General features: G+C 55.8%; 2 protein-coding genes across 5 annotated transcripts; one reads left to right on the forward strand and one right to left on the reverse strand.

The window, feature by feature from the left end:
- Positions 1 to 25: 25 nt before the first annotated feature.
- Positions 26 to 8,837, forward strand: COG8 (component of oligomeric golgi complex 8). Of its 4 annotated transcripts, XM_004584179.4 has the most exons (6): positions 29 to 528; positions 2,408 to 2,615; positions 3,401 to 4,228; positions 5,988 to 6,156; positions 6,589 to 6,765; positions 8,550 to 8,837. In XM_004584179.4, the coding sequence occupies exons 1-6, from the start codon at positions 137 to 139 to the stop codon at positions 8,705 to 8,707; spliced, it is 1,932 nt and encodes a 643-aa protein (XP_004584236.3). In that variant the 5' UTR covers positions 29 to 136; the 3' UTR covers positions 8,708 to 8,837. The 4 variants fall into 4 exon arrangements, with proteins under 4 accessions (XP_058531031.1, XP_004584236.3, XP_058531028.1 ...); XM_058675045.1 differs by lacking the exon at positions 8,550 to 8,837 and having other exon boundaries at positions 30 to 528; positions 6,589 to 6,928; XM_058675048.1 differs by lacking the exons at positions 5,988 to 6,156; positions 6,589 to 6,765 and having other exon boundaries at positions 26 to 528.
- Positions 8,838 to 11,061: 2,224 nt separating this feature from the next.
- Positions 11,062 to 22,055, reverse strand: VPS4A (vacuolar protein sorting 4 homolog A). Its single transcript, XM_004583980.3, has 11 exons — positions 21,810 to 22,055; positions 17,192 to 17,303; positions 16,942 to 17,089; positions 15,955 to 16,016; positions 15,728 to 15,847; positions 15,195 to 15,351; positions 14,194 to 14,342; positions 13,871 to 13,952; positions 13,443 to 13,662; positions 12,449 to 12,589; positions 11,062 to 11,884 (listed from the first exon to the last, which is right to left on the reverse strand). Exons 1-11 carry the CDS (start codon positions 21,828 to 21,830, stop codon positions 11,783 to 11,785), a joined length of 1,314 nt encoding a protein of 437 aa, XP_004584037.1. The 5' UTR covers positions 21,831 to 22,055; the 3' UTR covers positions 11,062 to 11,782.

The following is a 22,055-nucleotide window of genomic DNA, read 5'->3' on the forward strand; positions in this document are numbered from 1 at the left end:
GCGGGGGAACGAAAGTCGAGAGGCACACAAAACCATAGAGACAGGCCCTGGGCGCCTGTCGCTTCCGGCTCTAGGTGCGGAACTGGCGCGCCCTCGTGCGTCCTGGAGGGTGAAGTGACGCCCTCCAGCGCGAAAGATGGCGGCAACGACGGCGGTGGCGATGTCGTCTTCCACCGTGGGCGCCACGTCGACGGCGGCCGCTCTGGGAGAGGTGGAAGATGAAGGTCTCCTGGCGTCGCTGTTCCGGGATCGCTTCCCCGAGGCCCAGTGGCGGGAGCGGCCCGACGTGGGCTGCTACCTCCGGGAGTTGAGCGGCTCCGGACTGGAGCGGCTGCGGCGCGAGCCCGAGCGCCTGGCCGAAGAGCGGGCGCAGCTGCTGCAGCAGACTCGCGACTTGGCCTTCGCCAACTACAAGACCTTCATCCGCGGCGCCGAGTGCACCGAGCGCATCCACCGCCTCTTCGGCGACGTGGAGGAGTCGCTCGGCCGCCTGCTGGACCGCCTGCCGGGCTTCCAGCAGACCTGCAGGTGCGCGGGGTCCGGCGCCGCGGGGGCTTGTTGCTGGGAGCGCTGGTAGTGACAGCTGACAGTGACAGCGCTTTATTAATCCATTTAAACCCCCAGTGGCCGTCGAGGTAGGTAGGTCCTGTCAACGCCATCTCACACAGGAGGAGCCCGAGACACACAGGGAGGTTATGACTGGTCCGAGGATACTGTGAGTTTGGGAATGAGTACTGGAACCCAGGAGCCGAGCCTGCGCCTCCCTCCGTCCTAGGGCTGTTGAACTGTGAACAGGATCCATGCAAAGCAATTGTCTTTGGGTCTCACATAGTTGACACCTGGGAACGTATCAGTTTAACTTGTGTGCAACTACATATACAGCTCAGAAGTCTGCTGCTCCAAAGGTTTATTTTACTTGAAAGAGTGAGAGAGGTCTTCTGGCTGGTGCTTCACTTCCCAAGTGCCTGCAAGAGGCAGAGTTGATCCAGCCCAAAGATGAGAGCCTGGAACTTCTTCCAGGTCTCCCACATGAGTGCAGGGTCCCATCCTCCTCTGCTTTCCCAGGTCATAAAGCAGGGAGCTGGATCAGAAGTGGAACAACCAGGACACTAACCGGTGCCCCAAAGGGATGCCGGTGCTGCACGCAGAGGATTAGCTTGCTCTACCATGGAAGCTGCCAAAGAAATCCTCCCATTCGAGGGCATCAAAAATTACCAAAAATCCCCTCCCCTTTGGACCACCCCTGCACTCTCAATCCTTAGCCATTATGTTTGGTTCTGCCCTGCAAGCCGAACAGACTGCAACTGGAATGTTTGACAACAGGTGCTGTAACCCCAGAATGTAATGGGGACTTCCACACGCAGGACTTCGCAGTTAGAGAAGAAATGGCAAGAACTGACCCTGGCAGGAGGCGATAAAAGCTGAGGGAGCTTGGGGTGCTGTCATGGCTTCTAGGCTAATTCATCCTTTAGTAGGAAAACAGCAGGAATAGCTGTTTTGTTTTGTTTTTTTAAGATTTATTTATTTTTATTGGAAAGTCAGATATACAGAGAGGAAGATCTTCCGTCCATTGATTCACTCCCCAAGCAGCCACAACAGCTGGAGCTTCGTCAATCCGAAGTCAGGAGCCAGGAGCCAGGAGCTTCTTCCAGGTCTCCCACACGGGTGCAGGGTCCCAAGGCTTTAGGTCATTCTCAGCTGATTTCCCAGGCCACAATCAGGGAGCTGGATGGGAAGCGGGACTGCTGGGATTAGAACCAGCACCATATGGGATCCTGGTGTGTTCAAGGCGAGGACTTTAGCTGCTAGGCTACCACACAGGGCCCAGTAATAGCTGTTTTTAAAGAAACAGTTGACTGTGTGTCTTTCTGTTCTGCTCCCGGTTGGGTTCTGTTAAATGGCTTCAGCGCAGCCAAGCACCTTGCCATGGGTGGTTAGGGGGCAGACCTGGATTCAGATCATGTCATTCGGTTACTAGTTCTGTGATATAGGACTACTTGCTTAACCTCTCTAGGATTAAACATTTTCTCAAGTTGAACAGCATTTACCTCAGAGTTTGGTGTGAGGATTAAAGCAGACAAACCAGCAGCCAGCACCTGGTTCAGGGCAAGTTCTGGGTCATCAGCAAAGGTGTAGCTGCAGAAGCTGTGTGTTGTGGTATGGCCAATGAAGCCACACCATTCACTGCAAGGATCCCACTGGGACAACAGTTTAATTCCAGCTGCTTTGCTACCCATTCATTTAATGCGCCAGGGAGGGGAAAGCAGAGTAAGATGGCCCAAGTGCTTGGACCCCTGCACCCTTGTGAGGAAGCTGGCAGAAGGTCCTGGCTCTTGGGGCCATCTGGGGAATGAACCAGCAGGTGGAGGTGAAGGGCCAGGGTTCACGTTATCCTCTCTGTTTATAGGAACTTTGTGAAGGAGGCTGAGGAGATCAGTTCCAGCCGCAGGATGAACACCCTGACGCTAAACCGGCACACAGAGATCCTGGAAGTCCTGGAGATTCCTCAGCTCATGGATACCTGCGTCCGGAACAGCTATTACGAAGAGGCCCTGGAGCTTGCCGCCTACGTGCGCCGACTGGAGAGGAAATATTCCTCCATCCCCGTCATCCAGGTAGCCAGCTCAGGCAGGGAGGACTCCAGCTGAGGTCCCCTTCAGTGGGTCTGTGCTCATAGCTGAGCTGTTGGCAGACTCTTCTGGCACACTTCACCTCAGTTGCTGGCAGCCATGTAGTCTGGCCCTGCAGAGTTTCATTCATAGGTGTGTGTTCGTTACATGCCAAGCCCCGAGCTGGGTGCCAGGGCTGCGTCGGCAACTGAGCACGTAAGGTCCTGCCCTCACACAGCCTGCGCTGCTGCGGGAGGTCTCACAGCAACAAACAGGGGAGTCACAGGATCATTTCAGATGGCGCTACAATCTGAAGGAAGTTCACGAAAGAACTCTATGGTAGAGGGACACGAGGGTGGGATCCCTAAGGAGAGTGGTAGGGAATGGCCTTTCTGGATGGGTGATAGTTGAGCTGAAACCAAGTGATGGAAAAGAGCCAGCCACTCACAGACCTGAGGACAGAGTAAGCCAACAAGTGAGGAGAATCAGATGAGGTGGCTGAGGGGGCGGGTACAAGGCCCTTGTAGGGAGCAGTGGCGAGCCCTGGAGGGGACTGGGGCTGGGGCGCCAGGCCTGGCTGGGAACAGCTGAAGTTTCCCTGCAGTGGGAAGCCACTGCAGGTTTTACAGATCTCAACCAGATCCTTAGGGCTGAACCTGCTAGTCTGAGCTTCAGGCAGTCTCCCCGAGGAAAGCCATGAGAATATTGCTGTGGCATGTTCAGGGAGAAGGGAAGGGGTTCCAGAGGGGGTGTCCCTTTCAGCACAGGGTGACTGACCCTTGTGTCCACAGGGCATCGTGAGTGAGGTGCGCCAGTCCATGCAGCTGATGCTGAGCCAGCTGATCCAGCAGCTGCGGACCAGCATCCAGCTGCCCGCCTGCCTCCGCGTCATCGGCTACTTGCGGCGCATGGACATCTTCACTGAGGCCGAGCTAAGAGTGAAGTTTCTTCAGGCCCGAGAAGCCTGGCTCCGTTCCATCCTGACTGCCATCCCAAACGACGACCCCTATTTCCATATCACCAAAACCATCGAGGCCTGCCGTGTCCACCTGTTCGATATCATCACCCAGTACCGGGCCATCTTCTCTGATGAGGACCCGCTGCTGCCCGCTGCGGCAGTCCAGCACACTGTGAATGAGAGTGCCATCTTCCACGGCTGGGTACTACAGAAAGTCTCACAGTTCCTGCAGGTGCTGGAGACTGACCTGGACCGGGGGGTAGGCGGCCGCCTCGACTCGCTCCTTGGCCAGTGCATGTACTTCGGGCTGTCCTTCAGCCGGGTGGGGGCTGATTTCCGGGGCCAGTTGGCTCCCGTGTTCCAGCGGGTGGCCCTCAGCACTTTCCAGAAAGCAGTTCAGGAAGCAGTGGAGAAGTTCCAAGATGAAATGGATTCCTACACCCTCATCCTGGCCCCAGCGCTCCTGGGCAGCAGCAGCCTGCCTGCAGCTGTGCCAGTCGCGCAGCCGGGCACGCTGCAGCCGCCGACGGTGCTCTTGGACTTCCCACCGCTCGCGTGCTTCCTCAACAACATTCTGGTCGCCTTCAACGACCTGCGCCTCTGCTGCCCCGTGGCCCTGGCGCAGGATGTGACGAGGGCCTTGGAGGACGCCCTTGTCAAGGTGAGCGCAGCACTGTCAAGGGCTTCCTACTAGGAGCTGTGGGCCTATGGGAACAGGCAGGCAGGCAGGCAGGTGGTCCATGTGACCATGACCACGGTGCCTGCAGACTTCAGGGGTTTGCCTGGGGCCGAAGTTCGGATGGGTGTCCCAGTTAGAGGACCTGGAGCAATCCACACAGTGGCTTGCATGTGATGATGCTTCAGTACTGTGCTGGTCTCCCGGTGCTGCCTGATGGAGCCCTGGTGTTCTGCAGCCTCTGACAGCACATCTCTTACCTGCTGTCCCCTGTGAGTCAGGGTAACTGAGCCCTCTGTTCAGCCTCGCTGTGGCCTCAGACATCCCTTCAGGCTTAGCTGGGTGGGCCCATCTCAGCCTCTTCGTGCACAGAAGCTCAGCTCCCAGAGGCCATGCCTTGCCCACACAGTGCCTGGTACCTCTCAGGCCAGCGGGAGAGCCGTTCCGTGGCCCAGGGCTCTTTTAGGAGCCCGTTTTCACAAGGTCTGTTAGAGGAAGCCATCCCCACCGGGGACAGCCGCTCTGTGGATGACCTCAGTGTCCAGGGCTCCGGGTCTCCCTAGGCAGGAAGACAAGTAGGTGTAGGTGGCCAGAAGCAGGAGGCTGCCTCAGGATTCTGCCTAACACATAGGGAAAGGTTATGGTAAGATCCTCGCAGGTATGCAGTTTGGACACATTTAAATGTTTAAATGTTGGGATGGTTCTTACCATTAATGGCGTCTCATGATTTCTGTTGGCCGGGTAGCAGCTATGACTTGCATAATAATTTGTGTCAGCGTCCTGCTGTGCACCTGACCATGTGTGTAAGCATAAAATTTTTTAGGAGTCAGCTAAATTCAGGTCATAAAAATCAGCAAGCACATGGTACTCACTCCATGCCCAATAGCAGCCATAATGCTTTACACATGAAAACTTGGTCCTTGGGGTTGGTGTTGTGGTACAGTGGGTTAAACTACTGCCTTCTATGCTCCAGCATCCCTCATGAACACTGGCTGGAGCCCAGGCTGCTCCACTGCAAACCCACCTGGGAGAGCAGCACTTGGCCTTTGCCACCCATTTGGTAGATCCCGATGGAGGTGGAGGCTGCTGATCTCAGCCTGGCCCAGTTCCGGCTGTGGCAAGAGTCCCAGCAGTGAAGCAGCAGAGGGAAGAGCTCTGTCTCTGCTTCTCCCTCCCTCACTGTTTAAAATGAGTAAGAACAAATAAATGCATATAGGCCTGATCCTCACCACGCTGTACAAATGAGGAAACAGGCTTGACGGGCAGAGTGCTGAATGCCACTGGGAAATCACAGAACTGGATACGCAGCTGGGACTTGAATGCAGGGACCCCGACACCTGAACCCGTGTCCTTACCCAGCCACCATGCTGCCTCTGTAATGCCAGCTGAGACCTCTTGGCAGCTTGGCCCGCGGAGATCTTCACTTAGCAGCAACCTTGTGCACATCTGCTGCATGTTTCCAGAGCCAGTGTGGTTCTGGTCCAGCCCCCTTCAAAATCTGAGACCTGTGTGTTAGTTCTTGGGTCAGCCATGGCCCTGTATAGCAAGTGGAAGCCATGCTAGCCATGAAACAGGGCAGCAGGCATTGTGACCAGCTGCTGCAGTCCTGAGTAAACAAGATTAACAGTGTCACTTACTGTTTGGAGTAACTTTCATCGTGAGAATGGAGGGCTGCACCTTCCTGCTTAGTTGCAGACACTGCTGTGGTGAGACTGCCCGGTGACTGAGGGACCCTGTTTCCTAGGTAACCAAGACGCTCCTGGCCTTCCATCGTGCAGAGGAGGCTGCCTTCAGCAGCGGCGAGCAGGAGCTCTTTGGGCAGTTCTGCACCGTCTTCCTTGAAGACTTGGTTCCATACTTAAATCGCTGTCTTCAGCTCCTTTTTCCACCAGCGCAGATTGCGCAGACCCTAGGTAAGAGAAAGGCCCTTTGCTTGCCTTGCCAGTCATGTGACCCGCAGCTGAAGAACTCTCACAGCCAAGTGGAAGGAGCCACCTTTCCTCCCAGCATGTGATGTCATTCACATGAACCATGTGGATGGGGTTTTAAATGCTCTTTCCGGTTTGGGCTCCAGGTCCCTTGTTCCTGTGATGGGAGTGAGGGATGGGTGTGGCACAACCCCCCAAGGGGCAGTGGGTCCGTGACCACAGAGCTGAGTGGCCACCTAGCACGCATGTTCGTCACTGGTAGGCTGTTGCTGAGGGTCGTTTGGCTCTGGTTCCCTCCACCCTACGTGCTAGTTTGAAATAGTTTGTGTCTGCTCCTCTTTCCCCCCACCATGATCTCTATATTGAATTTGATCACTGACTCATTTTCCCTTTGGCTTTCTCTCCCCTCTGGGTCAGGCATTCCACCCGCTCAGCTCTCCAAGTATGGAGACTTTGGGCGCGTGGACGTCAGCGCCATCCAGGAGCCTCTAGGCTTTATCCTGCCTAAGAGGGAGCCGGTCTTCTCTCTGGATGAGAAGGAGCCCTTGCCCGAGCATCTGGCGCCTGCCCCTGAGCCGCCAGCCCAGGAGCCCAGCATGGAGCCCGGCCCCTCAGCTCACCCCGAGGGTAGCCAGGAGAAGGGGTCCCCGGGGGAACCGGGGGAGCCCACGGAGCCGCCTCCGGAGGGGATGTAGCCTGTGGAAAGCGGCGTGCCAGTGCCAAACGGGAATTTAGCAATAAAGCTCCTTGACTCCCAGCCTGTCTGCTCTCCGGCGTTGAAGGTGCGGGAACTACGCTTCCCGGCGTCCCTGGCGGCTACCGGAGGGCCGGGGCGGAAGAGGGCCAGGGACCGGGTTCCTGCGGCGCGCAGGCCATGGGACGGATGTGGGGCGGGCTGCTTCTGCTCGGACGGCTTGGGGAGCCGGCCCTGCTCTGCAGAAAGGTCCTAGGGGCCGGTGGCGCTCGGGCCTGCAGTTCCGCGGCCGCTCGGAACGGCCTGGAGGGCCCAGCGCGCCGGCGCTCCTACTGGCACTACGTGAGGCGTCTGGTGAAGGGGCCGCCCTCGCCGCCGTACTCGCACGTGTGCCAGGTCGGGGACCCGGTGCTCCGGACCGTGGCGGCCCCCGTGGAGCCGGCGCAGCTGGCGGGGCCCGAGCTGCAGCGGCTGGTGCAGCAGCTGGTGCGGGTGATGCGGCGTCGGCGCTGCGTGGGGCTGAGCGCACCGCAGCTCGGGGTGCCGCTGCAGGTGCTGGCGCTTGAGTTCCCCGAGGCGCTCTTCCGCGCCTGCTCGCCGCGCCTGCGCGAGCTCCGCCAGATGGAGTCCTTCCCGCTGCGCGTGGTGGTGAACCCGAGCCTGCGAGTCCTGGACAGCCGCCTGGTCACCTTCCCTGAGGGCTGCGAGAGCGTCGCCGGCTTCCTGGCCTGCGTGCCCCGCTTCCAGGCCGTGCAGCTGTCAGGTGCGGGCTACGGGGCCATGGGGGCTGCGGCGGTGATGGGCTGTGATGAGCAGAGCTTCCCACAGGGACAGATGAGGACCCGGTGGTGGGCAGGGTTGAGGATTGACAGGTCGTGTGGGGGCGGGGGAGTGGATAGTTGGGAGCTGCTGTGGGGGCAGCCCCCGCTTGGATGAGAGATGGGGCGGCAGGGGCCGAGAGGGGTGGGAGTGCCCCATGTTGCTGTTAGCTCCCGCTCTTCTACCCGGGTTGGCTTGGTTGGAGGAAAGGCCCAGGTTTGCGCAGGCTGGGTGAGTCGTCCGGCATGCCTTAGGCTGTCTCAGGGCAGTTCCCTGCCGGGGTGAGAGATGGTGGTCCACGAAGTCACAGCCAGGGGCATTCCTTTGCATTAGAGCGCGCCCTGAAATGCTGAAAGCTGCAGGAGGGCTCAGGAGGCGAGCGAGCACTTTGGAAACATTTCTTTCTTTCAGCCCGTGTGAGCCCCGGCAGCCTAATTATTAAAAGCAGGAAAGCAGGTTAAACCTGGGGATGGGCAGAGTTGAGGAGTTTCCTTGGAAGGATATAGGCTGTTGTCTGTGCACCCCTGTCCCTTCTTAAAGGTTTATTTATTTAAGAGGCAGAGTAAGAGTTTCCAACCACTGGTTCACTCCTCAGATGTATGCAACATCCAGAGCTAGGCCAGGCTGAAGCCAGGGGCAGGAATGCCAGCTGGGTTCCCCATGTTGGTGGCTTCCCCAGGGCCAGCCTTCAGGGAGTTGGCTCCCAGGTACCCTGATGGGGATCGCAGGTGTAGCACCTTAACCCTGTGGACGCCAGTGTCTGCCCCTTCCCCGTTCTTGTGTGAAGCAGTAGGGAAAGGAGGCTGCGACTGATGCAGCTGAGCATGGGCTCAGCTCAGCCCGGCTGCTGCAACTTGCTTTGTAGGGCTGGACCTGCGAGGTGAGCCGGTCACATGGCAGGCGAGCGGGTGGACAGCCCGGATCATCCAGCACGAGATGGATCACCTGCAGGGCTGTTTGTTCATCGACAAGATGGACAGCACGACATTTACAAATGTCCACTGGATGGAGGTCAACGATTGAGGCTTCCCTGTGTCACGGGAACCTGAACACCAAGACAGAAGCAGCGGCTGCTCACGCGGTATTGGCTGGACTCTGGCAGAAGGCAGTGGACGGTCAAAGTGTGCCATGCTAAGGCGGGAGATGATAGAAATGTTTGCCCAAAATCAGCCGTGGAGAGTATTGCCTACAACTTGAGAAGAAACCGAACACCCTTCCCCCACAACACACACAGATGGAGGGGATATTTCCTGAGAATTTCTTATAGGGACAAATGTAGTGAGTAAACGACCCTTCTCAGAAATGATTTCCTAAGGTCTGTATAGTCTACTCCCAAAGCCGAGATCCCAGATAGCTGTATTTGACAATACAGGTGTGGTTGTGTGTGGCCTGCCAAGGATTTGGTGTGCCCAGGACACCCACTAGTCTGCTCGTGGACACGAGAAACATGGGGCAGGTGAGTCTCAGCTCAAGGTATTGTTTCAGGACAGTACTAACCTGAGTTCACACCCATACATTTAACAGGTCAGGTGGAGTTCCAGTCCCTGCCTTCACCTTCCACAAGCCGAGTCCCATGTGCAGCCACGACCTCGCTGGCGCCTTGGGTGCAAGTGGTGAAGGAAGGCTGCTCGTTTAGGGTGAGCCTTGAGCCCCTTCCTGCCAGTCAGGACAGAGGCAGAAAGCAGAAAGCAGAACTGGCACTTACAGAAAGATTAACATCACATTGACCAGTGTATAGCTTTAAGAGAATGTCACAACTTGAGTTTTTTCAAGCAGGTGCTTTTCCCCTGCAAAGTCTTGAAAATAAAAATATAAAAGTAAAAGAATATAGAAAAGGAGGAAGGCCAGTAAGTTATTTAAACAGCAGATTGGGGACCCCGTGTGGTGGCCTAGTGGCTAAAGTCCTCACCTTGCATGCACCGGGATCCCATATGGACACTGGTTCTAATCCTGGTGGCCCCACTTCCTATCTAGCTCCCTGCCTGTGGCTGGAAAGCAGTAGAGGACAGCCCAAGGCCTTGGGACTCTACACCCGTGTGGGATTTCAGGGGAAGCTCCTGGCTTTGGATCGGCTCAGCTCTGGCGGCCACTTGGGGACTGAATCACTGGATGGAAAATCTTCCTGTTTCTCCTCCTCTGTATATCTGACTTTCCAAGAAATACATTAAAAAAAAAAAAAGGTAGTTGATAAGGTGCACATAAGAGAAACCCACTCTTCCCTGGGGCTGCTGTGGGAGCTGGCCTAGGCGTCCTGGCAATGTCCCACCCTGAAGTCAGACTTAGCCATTGGCAAAGTTGGTAGAAAGCCCTCAGTTACACTCAAAGTCAAAGTGAGAATACAGTGGCTTCCTTTCACCAGGACACCTCCTGCAGGAGGCCTTACAAGTGCTGCCCTTCACGATGCCCTTGAGGTGCATGGGGCAAGTCCCAGCAACTCCTTGCATTCTCAGTAAAGAATTCTTGCCCACCACAGGCAGCCATCTGCCACACACCCACCAGCTGTGTGGCAGCACTGTCAGCGATGGGTGGAGCCTGTCACGGTCGTGGAGACGTGGGAAAGCAGGTATCTGATGTTCTAACCCCAGCCTTGAGGATCAGCCACAGCCACCCTATAGTCTGTCCACCTCTGTGGCTTGTCAGGGTGTTTGGGCAGCGGAAATGAGGAAACAGAGAAGGGGGGAGCAGGCAGTGTTTTCGGTCCTGACTTGTGTTTTGGCCTTTACAAATGGTGGTGGGGTGGTGGGGAAGGACAGATAGCCAGTCACGTAAGAACTCCCAAGTAACAAAGAGCCCAGCTACAGGCCTGCAAAAATGTCATTTGGAAGCTAGGCCTGTTGCTTTGGGTATCGTGGGAGTGGCCTTAGCATGGCTCTAACCCACCAGCTCCGACAGCAGCCGTCAGGCCAGGCCATCAAGCTGCTTACCCCAAGGGGGATCCACTCAGCAGCTGTGCCTGATGAGGGTGAAGAAGCCTCTCGCTGGAAGGTCCCACAACCACAGACCTATTCTGGTTTGAGAGGAACACCACTCGCCCCTCCACAGGCCCCAGGCAGGGTCTTTTCTGTGTCCACACATGTGGCCTCCACAGCCTTTGTGCCTTGGCCCTTGGCACTTCCAGGCTGCCTGCTGTGGAGCTGACAGCAGCAGACCACACATGTGGCCCACAAGCCTTGCAGCCTCCACTGGACAGCAACTTAAAACCCCGCATCAGCCATGGCCTGGGAGGGAACCTCGCCCACCTGCATGAGTAATAGACCTGAGAACTCTGGCAGCTGTTGAACATCCCTACTTCTTACTGTCCAGGGGAAGGGGGGTGGTGGGTGGTGGGGAGAGAAGACTGGGGGGGCAGGAGTCGAAGAGGAAACCACTCAGGTGACTCAAGAAGGGAAAAGGATTTATTAGACCATTTCCAGGGGAGGGACCCAGGGCAGCACTGTGTTCAGGCTGTCACACCCAGAGGAGTTCAAGGCAGCACACTGCCCGCCCACCCACCTGCCTTTGCACCTTCTGATGGCAACATTTTGTGCTCACAGAAACCATCTCCCCCTGTGAGGAAGACATGGGGCTCTGGATGCCAAGGGGCAGGGGGAGCGGGTGAGGATGGCTCTCCTGACTGTCGGGCTCTGCAGGCAAAGCTTGGCCTGGGGCCCCGGGGGCTTCAGCCGGTGTCTTCAATGAGGCAAATGAGTGCAAGCAGCAGAGGCAGTGGCTGCTGGCCAGGGGGCTCTGCCACGCCACCCATAAACACAGCCACTCCCGCTCCTTGCTGTGTCCTCGTGATTTGATTTATAAACAGAGAAGTTCAAGCAGCATTAATTTAGGGGAACAAAAAAAAAGTTAAAGTCGACGGATGGGCAGGGAGAGTTGGTGAGCATCCAGGAAAGGGTGTGAGGAAGGAGGGAGAGCCAGAGTCCACCTTGAGCACAAGGGGCAGGAGGCGGGGCAGAGCGGCTGTGTGGCTGAGGCCCTTCCTCCCTGCTCCTGGGTGGCGGGCAGCAGAGGGGGTGCTGCAGTGACTGGGATGAGCCCAGAGCCCATCTGGCCACTGCACGGAGAGTACCATGGAACCCCCTTCACCATCACCCCACTGAAGAAGCTTTAGCTCTCCTGGCCGAAGTCCTCTGAGAATTTCTTCACTTTGAGCAGGTCCTCTGCATTCACGGTGGGCCGAGTGGTGGCCAAGGAGCGGAGCATGTCCGACTACAAAGGCCAGAGTGGGAGCTGAGCAGCAGCCAGGCTCAGGAGCCCTGGTCTCCCCTCCCAGCACAGCCTCACTGCCCCAGTGGAGAAGCTCACTGTCAAGGGCACCCCCTTGCCAGCAGCTGCCCGCCCCCGCCCCTCGAATCTGCCCTTGCAGGAACCTTCTTTCCTCCTGAAGGAGGCAGCCTGAAGGCTCGATGTCTCTCCACTACCTTAAGTCCCAGAGGTAACAGTCTTAATTGCACACCCACACCAGCCCTTTGGGCACACCCCTGCCAGCAGGCAGGCAACACAGCAGACCTAGGAGGAAAGGCCCTGGCTCCTGGGATGGGAACCATCTCAGCAAGAGCAATTGATTAAACTGTCCACAGATTCTTGCCTTTCCTTCTGTGGACCAAGGTCACCAAAGCCTGGGACAGAGCCATGTGATCTGGGCCTGTCACTTCCTGCTGAAGAATGTAACATACTAATTCCGCAGGAGCCTTCACCACCTAGCACCACAAAGGCCTTGCTCTGGAGATCACAGCAGCCCAGCACAGGGCAGCACGGCCCTCTGTCACTTACCATGCAAACCACGGGCTCTAAGAGTTTGTCCCCAGGGACATCCATCCACGTCATTTCCACAGCTCCGGGGTCCCCTGGTGAGCATGGGGTTAGGAGGTCATCGATCATAATGCTAGGGTTGGTACGAGAAGGGCCGCAGACCTGAAACCAAGCAGGACTCTGACTGGGGGCAGGGCTGCCCTCCATGTTTGGGGAAGGGCAGGATGCCTCAGGGCTCCCTCAGAACATGGGGGCCACTCCTGAGCTGCCCATGTGGCTTGGGGTCTGGCTTCAGAGGTGGGTGTGGTGAGTTACCTCACAGCCACTCTTCTCCATGACCCTTGCCCTGTGTCTTCTTCATTCACACTGGCCAGTGTCACCATGTAGTCACATCCCAAATAGTTTTCTAGCTGAAGCAGGTTATATTGGCAAACATATCCATGTCCCCACGGCTCATCCCCTCACCTCCTAGGTCTGTAACTTGAATGCCACCCCAGGGTGGCTGGTCCCTCAACAATGATACCTGCCCACCTACCTCCCAACCTCTGAATCATCTGCTGTCTCCCCCCAGCTGCCTAGGAAGCTGGGATTTTTCTGTCTGTTGTGCTCTTCTCCAAGTAGAGAGGCTGCTGCAGGGCAGGGATTTTTGTGTGTGCGGTTGTTAGTCTCTCCTAGCACCTAGCAGAGTGTGAGCACAAAGCAGGCCCCACAGGAGACACAACAAGGACCCGGCAATCCAACGGATGTGCCCTCCCTTCAGCAGTCAAACATTCACCTGGCCTCGGCCCTTCACAAGGGCTCATATGACTGAAGAGGCTGCTGGAGGTTGGGAGGGGGCCCTGTTCTGGGGTTTCTGCAGCTGAGAACACCATGGAGGTAGAAAGCAGGTGCGACCTGCCCCAGAGCTGCAGGGCCCACAGAGCGCTGTCCTTGGTGCTCCAGGGGAAGACTATCACCTGAGAAGGCAGAGAGCAGGAATGGGATCTGGCAATGGAAACCAATCGCCACTACTCACCTTCTTGAAGTGTGTTGCTGACTGTACTTTTCTAACAGGCTGCATGAGGGAGTCTCGCACGATGATGCTGATGTCTGCGCCAGAGTAGCCTTCTGTCTTCCGGGCTAGCTCATGGATGTTGGCATCTGTGAGGTTGTGGGGAGTGCTCCCCAGATGTAATCGGAACATCTGGGCACGAGCAGCTTCCTCTGGCAACGGAATGTAAATTCGTTTTTCAAACCTAGAAAGCCAAGTGCAGGGCAGGAACTGTGAGCAGGAGGTAGAATGGTACCAACAGAAGGAGCAGCATGAGGATCGAGGGGGAGACCGGCCACAGTGATGATTTCACAGGCCGACCTGAGGAGGACCCCAGAGAAAACAGACTGCCAGTCACAGGCTGACCATGGCTGCAGGAGACTGCAGCTCGACCCCACCTCGGGAAGACTCACCTCCTTCTAATGGCTGAATCCAACACCCAGGGGATGTTTGTAGCGCCAAGAACCAGAGTTCCATCATTGTTATTCCCCACCCCTGTGGAGAAAGAGAGACAGCATCTGGCTTTAATGGCCAGGGCAATGAAACCTGTGGGGCTGCAACTGCTGGGTGTGTCACCAGCTGCAGCCAGCCCTGGGCCACTATGGGTGGGTTCCACCTGAAATGAAACTACATCGGGCTTGGCCAGGGACACTCAGTCCCAGTGACAGCTCAGCTGCAGAGCTCAGGCTTGGACTTGGGTGAACTAAAACTAGGGAACCCCAGGGCCAGTACGCACCCTGCATCTGGACCAAGAACTCTGTCTTGATCCTTCGGGCAGCCTCGCTCTCGTTTTCATTTCGGGAGCCGCAAAGAGAGTCTACCTCGTCGATGAAGATGATGGAAGGCTTGTGCTGTCGGGCCAGCTCAAACAGGTTCTTCACTAGCCTGGAAGGGTGGGGAGCAGGGTGAGCTCCGGAGGCTCACAAAAATGCCTGGCTGGGTCCCAGGCACCTCTCTCCTCTACCCTTCCTACAGGGAGGCTGACACAAGTTATGCTTAGACTGCCAAAAAAAATGGGAGTAACAGGTCCTTCAGCAGCGTGGGATCCAGAGGCAGAGCAGGAAAGACGTGTGGCTCGGCAGTGAAGACACACCAGTTAGGACACCCGAGTTCACACACTGGGTACCTTGGCTCAATCCCCGGCTCCTGTCCCAGATTTCTGCTTGTGCAGATCCTGGGAGGTAGGGGTGATAGTTTAAGTTGTTGGGTCCCCGCCACCCACTTGAGAGCCCAGATGAGGTCCTGGCTCTTGGCTTGGGCTTGGCCCAACCTCTGCCACTGCAGATGTTTGGTGAAGGAGCCAGCAGGTGGGAGCTCTGTCTCTCGAATGAATGAATAAATAACATAACATGTGTCCATTTGTCTTTCTCCCCCCACCCCCGCCCCGGTATCAGTTTCAAATCCTCGGATCCCCACTGTGGTCTTGAGTCCAGTATGTCCCATCATCTGACCCTTTGCTCCAATGTCTGCAATATGGGAGTCAGCCGTGGAGATAAGTTATGCTCAGGAAATGCAATCTCAGCTGACCATCGGTTATTACTCCTGCCTTTCCCTTGCCCTCTTGAGCCCTGCATCTCTCCCAAGTTCCCTTCCGGGTGTATCTGCTACCCAGTACAGTCAGCCAACAAGATCGTCACCCTCCTGGCTTCTAGAACTAATACCAAGCAGCAGCTTCTGGGAGGGCCTCCAAGGACAGGGAGCAGAGTCCCCCGGGGTTGCTAGGGAGGGCCGACTTACTTTTCACTCTCACCCAACCACTTTGACATCAGATCAGAGGAGGACACAGAGAAGAAGGTGGAATTGTTGGCTTCTGTAGCAACGGCTTTGGCCAGATAGGATTTCCCCGTGCCAGGGGGTCCAAACAGCAGTATCCCTCGCCATGGGGTGCGCTTGCCTACAATGCAGAGCAAAGTCAAAGTGAGGTCAGCGTCTTCTCACGGAGAGAGGAAGGGGCAGCAGCAACCCAGCTGGGGACCTTTAGTCCCTGTGGAGTGTGGGTAGGAAGAGTTCTGTAGGAGCAGGAGCACGGGGAAGACGCCACCTACTAAGAGCCCAGCTCCAGCCCTGCCCATGACTCCCGGTTGGCAGCAGTCTCTGACCTTCCCATCCTAAGGAGGTCACCTCAAAGTCCTAGTCACAAAGTCACCTGGATGCCAAGGAGTAGACAAGTGTGGCAGGCTGGCCCTGGACCTCCTCTGACTGGCAGCACACTGCCAGGCTCAGTCCTGCCCTCTGCAAGTGAAGGGAACCAAGATGCCCCCCAGCCTTACCTGTGAACAAATGTGGGAATTTGATGGGTAAAATGACAGCTTCTTTAAGGGCTTCCTTGGCCCCTTCCAGCCCTGCCACATCATTCCACCGTATGTTGGGCTTCTCCATGACAACAGCACCTGCAAGAGGGTGACAGACCTGGAGCCAGGCCCACATGCATGAGCCGACCCAAAGGAGGGCCCCACGCTACGTCCCCCCGCACCGGCTCAGGGCTCAAGCCGCTTACCCATCAGTTGTTCCTGCAGTTTCTTTTTCTCCGGGTTATCCCCTTCACTGTCACTATCACTGCTACAAAAGGAGAGAAAAATCACAAACTGGCTTTGTAGCCCAGAGCAAGGCAGCTTGCTCTGCAAGGCCAGGTTGCTGGCACGGTGGTGAAGGACGCTGTCTCTGCTCAGCACCAGAGACTGACCAGCGAGCAGGCACCTCATGGACTTCAAGGCCACCCATTCTTAGCAGCTTCCCTCCAGATCCTCTGGGAGACACTCTGGAAGCCTACTCTTGCCCCCTCATTTAGGAACTAGGAATAGAGATGCCCACCTTTTCCTAAGGCTGCTGGGAAAGGTGGTTTGGTTGGACATAAAAGAGAACACGAGGCTGAAGCAGCCTTTGGCACAGAGGCACATGGCTGTCACAGTCCACAGGGCAGACAGCAGGTCAGGTTTCCTCCAGTAGGGACCTCCCTCCCACCCCTACAGCCAGCTCTTAGTCTGATGTCACTGATTTGCCAGCACAACACTCTCCCCGCCCTCCTAGAGCTCGCCCGGCCTCCAGGCCTGCTGCCTCCCACCCATGAAAATGGCTGTTCCTTGCCAACGACAGCAGCTGACATCTGTGTGTGCCACATGCTGGGCTCGACTCTGGGGGCTCTGTCAGCACTCTCACCCCTCACCTGCTCCTGACAGCAACACCAGGGGCCCTGCTTCCTCACCTTCCCCTTCAAAGAGAGGCTGGAGGCGCAGCAAGGCCAAGGCACATGCCTGACATCACAAGCCTGTGAGTGTGGCTGCCGAGTCCAGGGCTCATGACCTCGACTCAGGGAGTTGATGCACTAAGTGCTGGATGAGGTGCAAAATGAAACTGGCTGTGGGGATTACTATGAGAATTCCCCATAAGGCCACGGCAGTCAACGCCAGAGTGACAGTGACATGGAGGAGGGGGCTCGGCCTGGGGGCTCCCGACCCACCAGGGCTGCACGCGCCTGCACACTCACCCCTTGCCCTCACTCTGATTCTCTTTGACTGGTTTCTTGCCATGCTTCTCCTTATTGCGAAGATAATCCTTCAGCTTCTCTGCTCGGTCTAGGTACTGCATGCATTTGGCTCGAATGCTCTCCTTGGCTTTGTCATTGTGTGCCTCATCTGCAAATGAGAACCAGGGTGGGACCCCAATGAGCCCCGGTTACTTGCCCTCCTCTTCTTGCTGGAATTCTGCAGCCAGGAGGGCCCCCGAGTGCGACTCACACTTGATGGCGTGGAGGAAATACTCCACCGCATGCTGGTACAGCCGCAGGGCCTCCTCGTAATTCTTGGCTTTATCCTCCTCTGTGGCTTTTGTCACCAGATCAATGGCTTTCTGGAAAGGCCAAGCAAACAGCTCAGAGCACCTCAGGAGGTCTGGAAAGCCGGGGGGGGGGGGGGGTGTGAAAGGCAGCAGTAGTGCAGGCTGTGGGTTTAGGGGTGCCAGGTTGTTATCTTGCCCAACTTTCCCAGTGTTACCTAGAAAGACCTCAACAGGAATCTAAAAGAGGCAGTGGCCCTGGTCACAGTGAGCCCTAGCAAGTAGACGGAATCTCCTCCTCAGCCTCCCCTGGACCCAGTAGGTGGAAACCTGATGGCTCAGGTTGGGGCTAAAGGGTGAGTGTGCAGGATCTTTTATTCCACTGCCTCTGGGGAAAGAGAACCGGACTGGAGGAAAGTCATCAACCTAAGTGGTCTGTTCATTTTCAAAGTCAGAGTTACACAGAGGAGGAAACAAAGATACAGACACCTTCCTTCTGCTGGCTCACTCCCCAGATGGCCAAGATGGCCAGCGCTGGGCCAAACTGAAGCCAGCAGCTTCATCTGGGTCTCCCAAGTGGATGGCAGGGACCCAAATACTTGGGCCATTTTCTGCTGCTACATGAAATGTCACCCAGATGGGATGCTGGTGTCACAGGCTACACAATGCAGGCCCCAGACGCACCTGTGGGCTCTCTGCTCCCTGCTCCTGGCCCAATTCAATTTTGGCTAAAAGGGTTTTCCTACACTGCCTCATGGTGGTACCCAGGGAGGGGAGATTTGCACACACGGCTCAATAGACCCATAACTCCAGTAGGAAAGTGCTTGCTTACTCCAGAAGCAAACCTGTACTGCCAGTGGAGGGAAGCCGTCAACTGGAACCTGGATGGCCTGGAGGCCCATGTCCTGGACAGGAAAAGCACCTACAGACCTAACTTCCAGAAACCACAGCTTCATCAGCTCGTGGAGCATGGCCAAAACACACTCCACCATCTGATCTGGAACCGGTGGTAGGCAGGCAGTACCCACCGCAGACCCTCCAGTCCCAGCCTTGGCAAACCATGAGCCTCCTGACTGACTCTTGCTCATTGAGCCTTCATCCAGCCCATCCTCATTGGTTAAGTCAGTCTCCCAAAAAAAGACAGGCACACACAGCTGACAGAGCAAGGCCAGGCTGATGTGAAGTGGACTTGGCAGAGGAGGTGAGGGAGGGGTGCGGGTGTGTTGGCGCCTGCTGGGGTCTGTGCAGTAGGTATGTGGATGGCATGGCCCAGTGAATGTTTCTACAACCACCTGAACGCAGTTCCACCTCCCTCTGCAAGGACACCCGACTACCCCACTAAGAATTCTGTAATCTATTAAGGAATTGTTTGCCCCTGCAAGATGGTTTTTACAACCAATGTGAACTTGGGAGTTACTGTTGCTGGTAACGTCTGGGTGAACAGACCTTTAACAATGTATGCTGTCTTGGTTGCTCTTATGGCCCTTTGGTTGGAAGAGCTCAAGAATGTATGTATTAACATTATAATACATGCTTTCAAACTAACTTAGAGTTATTGAGTCTGCAGTTGTAGTAGGAATTTATGTTTGTAGTTTTTCTGTTTCTGATCTTTATCTTTTCCCCTCTGTGATATATTTTCTCCTCTAACTGATAAGTTGTAGAATAAGAATTGTAGGAGTGTATTACTGATTAATAAGTGTTATCTACTGAGGAATTCCTGGCTGCAAAGTCAGAATGGATAATGCCCTGCCTTAAGGTGAAACAATCTGCAGAATTACTTTTGGAAGCACCTACTTGTCCATCGTAGAGTTGAAATCAAAATGGAGTAAACATGGCTCACTGCTAACTGCAATTCTTTTCACCTTTATAACTCCTGCTTTACTTGCTTAGCTAACAAACTGTATGAGCTTGCAGGCTTAATGGCCAACTAGTGCCAATGGCCCTAATCCCCATAAACCAAGACCCCAGACTTATTACCCATAGATAATTCAAGATCGGGGTCTGGTTGTCACAGGTGGCACCAATGTTGGAGCCCAGACCTGAGCAGAGCAGGCAGGGCTGGAAAGCCGAGATAAGCAAGGAATGCATAATCCTTCCTCACTCACCTGTTGTAAATTGTGCCCTCCTTGAAGCTGAGTCAAATTGCCCCTAAACAAAACTTTGTAATTGTATTGCTCAGGGCCCGCACTTTGCAGTCAAGTGGATGCAGCACAATGATGTAAAAAGTCTGTGCCAGAGTTTATGACTGCTTCCTTGCATTGTCCATTACGATCTTGAAATTGTAGTGGTCCATTTCTTTTCTCTCCACGCCTATTTCACGCACCCTTCTCAAATTCTGAACTTGGTTGGAGCTGGCCTCCAGCAGGCGCCAGCCTCTCCACTACCTGCAAATAGAGAGCCCAAAAGCTTCCCCCACATCAGCCTCACTTGGGCGCCCTCTCCTCTGATGGCCCTTCACAGGAGCACCCCAGGCAGAGCTCCTGTCTCTCTGCAACAATACTCCTCCCCACTCCGCTCCCTGGACTTTTCCACTTTAGGCAATTTTCTTGTGTGGATTCATCCTTGGGACAGCGGGGTTCAGGATACTGCTGGAGGTGGCTCTGTCCTCTACCCCACCACTCCCCCTCTTTCAGGCTTTCAGCACTGAGCCATTGTGTGTAAATGGGTTTTCTGGCTACTGTGCACAGGTTCTCACAATCATGCAGGAGACCTGTCTTTAAACAATTTTGCCTCACAGGAGGGCAAGGTGACAAGTCAAACTGCCAGTTCTGCCACACCTCTAGTAACACGGATGGCAAGAGAAGCGGTGAAGAGAAGGGTGAGTAAGGTACATTCACAGAGAGGCTGGCCAGGGCTAACTCTCAGCTCTGGCCAGGGAAACCATGCAACTCAATTCTGTCTCTGTAGTAAAAAAGCATCCAGTATGTACACGGACAACTTGGGATGTGTCCCAATAAAACTGACTAAGACACTGAGTTTTGGATTTGATATCATTTTCATGGGTCATGAGGCAGTCTTCTTTCCGAGTTTTGTTTTTTTTTTTTTTTTTTTTTTTTTTTTTTTTTTAAGGGCAGGGAGCAGTGCAGTGACATACTAAGCCAAGCCTCTGCCTGCAATGCTGGCATCCTATATGGATGTCCGGTTCAAGTCCCAGCTACTCTACTTCCAATCCAGCTCCCTGCTAATGTGTCTGCGGAAGTTCAAGTGCAGTGGTTCCTGCACCCACATGCAAGAAGTCCTTAGTTCCTGGCTTCGGATCAGCCCAACTCCAGCCACTGCAAACATTTGGGGAGTGAACCAGCAAACGGAATACCTCTTTCTGTGTGTCTCTCCTCGCTCTGTAAATCTGCCTTTCCAATTAAAAACCAAACAAAAAACAAAAAACCTTTTTAAGGCAAAAACCTATGATGATACAGGAAGTGAAAGAGGCCAGTCACAAAGAACCACACATTGTACGATCCCACGTCTATAAAAAGCCTGAACAGACGGGTCCAGAGACAAAGACCAGGGGTGGGAGAGACTGGGGAAGTCACGGTTAAGAGGAACAAGCGTTCCTCCATGGGTGTGGACAATCCCTGTTCTTAAGAGTGACCATGGTGTGTTTGTACACTGTCAGACAGGTGGACAGGATGGGATGTGAGTTAGGTTTAAGAAAGCCACTTCTCACAAAACATTCTTAGCTCCCAGGTCATATAAATCCCGTGAGGTGGATGGGACCTACAGACTGGGGGTTGCCAACCTCGCAAGCACAAACAGAGGCTACATTTGGCTGGGATGATCCTGGCCCAGTATCCTGCCTGTTCCTCCACCTGCAGGGACTAGAACATCTCTCTTTTACTGATGCTACGGCCAAGTGCCCCTTCTTCCATCAAGTCCCGCCTAACCCCCCCAGGCACTCTCCGTCTGCCACCACTCACCGTGCACCAGGTGTTACCTTAAGAATGCTCGAATTGAAGTATTCAATATAGAGCCATCGACAAACCTTCAGGCTATCACCCCGACATTTTCAGGAACAAACTACAGCCCAAGGTCACCTGCTAGTGAGTGGCAGAATCGAAATTCAAAACCCATCCGAGGCCCGGGCAATGTTTATGTGTTCTGGCTATGCAAGAGGGCCAAGCATCTGGGGGTGGGGTCGGCCATTCATCCCGGCGGCGGCGGCGCCGCCCCAATACCACACTGCGCGATCCAGGGAATGAATGAAGGGTTGCAGGCCCACAAGAGCAGGTCGGAGCTCGTTTGCAGGGGGCCCAGGGGCTTCCGGGCTCGGGGCCAGGTGGAGGCGGAGTGACCAGCCGGGCCTGGGCCGAGCTCCCGGAGGCGGCGCCCGTGAGGCTCCGGGTGAGGCAGAAGTGCGACGGCACGGGGGCGCCGGCTGCACACAGCGGCCTCGGGCAAGCGCTAAGGGCTCTGGAGGGTGAAGACGCCCTCGGCTCCCAGCAGGTGAAAACAGAGACAGGCGGAGCCGGGGACGGAGCGGTAGGGTAGAATGGCCGCGAGATCGGGGCTCTCCGGGGCCTCCAGGCCGCCTGCCCGTCCGGCTCCGGGGCCAGCAGGCCCCGCCGCGCCGCGCCGGGGTACCTGGAGGGTTGACGTTGTCATTTCATCTCCTGGGTCCGCCCCACACCCCGCGGCGCTGCTTTTGGCCTCAGTCCGGACCCGGGGAGCCGAAGTGCTGGGTCTGGTGACCGGGAGCCCGGCGGGTCGGCGCTGGGCGCGGACTGGGCGGCCGCTGGCAGCCGCAGCCGAGTCGTAGGGCCAGCGAGCGAGCGGCGCGGCCCAGAGCGTCGGGCCTGAGCCGCGCGGCTGCCCCCGGCGGCCGCATCC

This window comes from Ochotona princeps, chromosome 16 (genome assembly GCF_030435755.1).
Source record: "Ochotona princeps isolate mOchPri1 chromosome 16, mOchPri1.hap1, whole genome shotgun sequence".
Lineage (NCBI taxonomy): Eukaryota > Metazoa > Chordata > Mammalia > Lagomorpha > Ochotonidae > Ochotona > Ochotona princeps.